Consider the following 4,066-nt stretch of genomic DNA (forward strand, 5'->3'; position numbering starts at 1 on the left):
AACTTTGAAAAAAACTATTTAATTTTTTTATACGTACAACTAACTTACGAATCCTCCATATTGTTTTTTTTTCATCGAAAAGCGCGCCGAATCTATCTGTCTACAGGACAGCTAGTGCCGGCCATCTACAGTAGTGATGTGACTAACAATACATAATACAGCCTTAAAAGGTATCGGCATTATTATATTGTTGACTATTATAATGTGTGATTATTATAATGTTGATGTGGCGCCCATTATTTTATTACTTCCGATATTAAGGTAAGGTAAAACTATACAACTCGTGGTTTGGGTATATATATATTTATACATATAATTAACATATTCCATGTGCGAGAGAGATCTTAAAGTCAACGGAGGTAGCAGACCTCTTGAGAATTGACCGAATAAAATCCGTCCAATATGGAGGCCAAGAAATATTTGCAGAGTATTAGAGCTATGGTACTTAGGCCATTAGACATGTGGAAGGCAGCTAAGCTATGGATTTAGAAAACCAATAGAATTGTTTAATTTTCATGCTTAATCATAGTCAATTTCTACTGCGTCCATGTATTTTATATCTGTATTCATATCCAGATGAATTTGGGTTTCTACCTGAGGTCGGACACAGATGCGTTGATACCCTTGAGGACTAAGTTTGAACGGCTCGGGTAAGTATGTTTTCCTTAAAATCATAATACAGCGGCGCTTATCACTGCTTTTATTATACAGAAACAGGTATAGCGGTTGTGCCGCCAAAGTTGAACCACAAGCAGCTACAACCTTCTAAAGATTACTAATGCATTTTCTTCCTTAAATTCGAAGCATCAAATTCAGATCTCGCGGTTAGGTAGTTTGAGGTAAACGCCATCCTTCACAAAATAATTGGGTGGTGAGTGGTTATGTACGTTATACGTCTTTAAGACGAGAGCACCATACTGATCGAGTATGACGTATACGTTGCACTTCTTTTTTCTGGAGGAGCAGAACCATCTCGTCTCGCCGTGGGAGAGGACATTGGTGTCCTTGTGGAACGTGTAGCCATTCACCATCAGCAGCGTCTTGTTACCTGGTACCTGGATCAGCTTCACTGAAAGATGTTAGTATAAAATTTAAAATTACTACAGATTTAGGAACAAATGAATGCCGGGTACTAGAGTCACTAAAAATATAATATGTGTTACGCAAACGTTGTTAGGAATTTTATTAACATAACATGTATGTATCTTTTACATACATATTACATACCATCACAATAAAGCTATTAATTAACCGACTTTTTTTCGATATAAACTAAATTTGGGGAAATATTTAAATTATATTATATTATATTCTTTTTATTTTAATATTGCAGTGTAACTCTTTGCACAAAATCAAATTGAGCGGTCTTATTTATATTTGGTTTATTCCTACTTAGCGCTTATAAGATATTATGGTACTTTTATTTATGACCTTCTTGAGCTCTAAAAAGGTTTTGACCTTCAAAGGAGCTTAATGGAAATGACTTTAAATTAACGTAAACAGTCTTAAGAAAACAGTGGAATTCTCAGTACTACTTTTATTCGGTTTTAATTTACTATAATAGGGTTATATCATGATTAATATCTATTGTTAAATATAATAGAACTATAAAATACATAATAAGGATTATTTAAAAAATCTTTTACATAAAAATGTCAAATACTTTAAAGAGCTATGATTAACGAGTATTTATACAGAACATCGATTCTTTACTTACCTCAGACCGAAAAAAAGAAAGACAACGCTCTCGAATGTTGCTTTGGAGTACTTCTTACTTAAGTGTGAGGAATTTTAACGTCGTCGTGGACATATAAATACGAGTAAATATGACGTTGAATTATGTTTGCTTTGTAACACATATTTTTTTCTTCAAACGTTTCAATACACAATAGAACGGCACAACCCCTCCGAGATTCTTTGGATTGAATTATTTTGTGCGTAATTCGTTTATAACGCAAGACATCGACATTTTAGTTTGCTTCAAATATCTAGTTCAAAAAGCGAAGTCTGTCTTTTCTGATCTGAGACCGAAACATTATAATAGGTATATATTAGATTACTTCTAAAAGGCAAACAAGCAGTTTACTCGGTGGCAATTATTTCATATCATTTATATTAACCATCGCAGCAAACTCTATACTTTAAGCTTATCTTCAACGCTTGTCATATATTATCATATTATTCCACTTAATAATTTCATCAATATTCGACCCGATATCTGAAGGTATCGGGCGCAACTATATTAAGAAGTATTTCATGTCCTTAATAAGTGGGTACTATTTTTAGGAGGTGATATACCATTTATATTATTCAGCTCTATATTTTTCCTCTCCCTATTTTCCACATTTAGTCTACCTTTAGGTAGGTTGATATTTATATTACGCGTACGTAAATTTCGTATATCATAGCGTATCTCTAATGTATGTAATCGAAACTATATACCGTTTTTGAACACAATATTTTTGACGATGAAATTATTGATGAAGCAGTCTTACGGCAATTATTAATAATTAATATATCCAATGTTTTGCCTACCCGAGATCGATATTTGACAAGTACTTCATACGCACCTTCTTAATGATTAGGTATTACTTAATTGCAAAGAAATTTGATAATTTCTAGTTTTTACTTGATTTTTTTATTAAAGCCCAACGATAAAGTAGACTGATGGAAAATAGTCAACGCCGCCTATGGATACTTTCAACACCAGAGGAGTTACCAATGTGTCGCCGGCTTTAAAGGGGAGATCTTTTTGTGCCTTTTTGAAGAGCCCTATGTCATAGTGCTCCAGGAATACCAAGAAATAGAAATAGTATCAAGGAATTGTCAAATACCGGTCTTTGGTTGATAATAATTGGACCCATCAATTATTAATACATGCGTTACTTACTACATGTATTACCAATATCATCTCTATGTAAGTATTATTTGAATATGTATTAAGACTGACGTAATACCACTAATTTATAAAGTTCCGTTTTTTATCGGTACGATAATAATATTAGGATAAGAATAAGAAAAACTGTGCGTTTCCATATTTACGATTTTCCAAAAAGGAACACAGCTGTTTCGTGGAAATGCGTCAGAATTTTGTAACACTCAAAAACCCATTTCTATAGTATTTGATTACTGTTAACACTAACTCTAATAAATTTGAATTACAATAAATCTTTTATCTACGGATATAACAACTCTACTTTTAAAGATATAGTTTTGTAATATATTGGAAGCATCAAATGACTTTGCAACTAACTGACGTTAAGTGGTGGATATGTGTGAAGTCTACCTATTGTCACTCGGCTAGCGCGGTGGATTTGACCTTATATTCCTCTCAGAGAGGATCCCTACCCAGCAGTACGACAGTAATTGCTTCACGACGACGACACGTCAAAACTAGCGGAACTACCGAAAACTATTCGTATTCAAGGGTACACCAGATTTAGGCACCGGCTCTAGCATCCCATACACGCTTGATACTCGACGCTTGGCGCACAGCATCAAAAGCATGGATGGCAAATGGATACATTTTTCAAACGTTTTTGACTAATTTTTTAAATGGGTATCTATACCAGTAAGATCACCCACACAGGCTTGGTAGCTTTAAATACCCAATATTTAAAAAAATGATACACTTGTCAAGCGGTATTTTGAAACTACCAAGCAAATCAGACGACCCAAAGATGAAACAGACAAACTTATTTATACTTCCGATGTGTCAGCACAAAGTGATCGCACCTCGGCCTTCGGATTTTCGGCGGCTCGTGGTTATGTGTCCCACTGAGCCGCACGATGCTATCCTCGTTGCCGTTGAGGATCGCGAACACCTTGCAGCCCTTCAGCCTGGCGGAGCACCGCCAGCGTCTCGCGTCACTATGTTTCCTGTCATACGACCGGTGGAACGTGAACTCGTTCACAACAAGTCGCTGGGACCCGTTCCTTAGAGTTATGAAACAGGCTGAAACAAGAATAATCATTTAGATATTCCACTAAAAGATAACTACGACACATCTATTTGATATCTACTTTTCAAACGCTACTTACGTAAGAAAACTAAAGTAGGAAATAA

The 4,066-nt window shown here is 35.0% G+C and overlaps 1 protein-coding gene across 1 annotated transcript; it reads right to left on the reverse strand.

Annotated features, from left to right (window-relative positions):
* Nucleotides 1-281: 281 nt before the first annotated feature.
* Nucleotides 282-4,066, reverse strand: LOC140742338 (uncharacterized). The gene is made up of 2 exons (XM_073073246.1): nucleotides 3,736-4,066; nucleotides 282-1,069 (listed from the first exon to the last, which is right to left on the reverse strand). Exons 1-2 carry the CDS (start codon nucleotides 3,972-3,974, stop codon nucleotides 1,045-1,047), a joined length of 264 nt encoding a protein of 87 aa, XP_072929347.1. The 5' UTR covers nucleotides 3,975-4,066; the 3' UTR covers nucleotides 282-1,044.

Source organism: Epargyreus clarus, unplaced genomic scaffold (genome assembly GCF_041222505.1).
Source record: "Epargyreus clarus isolate Ecla_fem2 unplaced genomic scaffold, WU_Ecla_fem_2.2 ptg000005l, whole genome shotgun sequence".
Classification (NCBI taxonomy): Eukaryota; Metazoa; Arthropoda; class Insecta; order Lepidoptera; family Hesperiidae; genus Epargyreus; species Epargyreus clarus.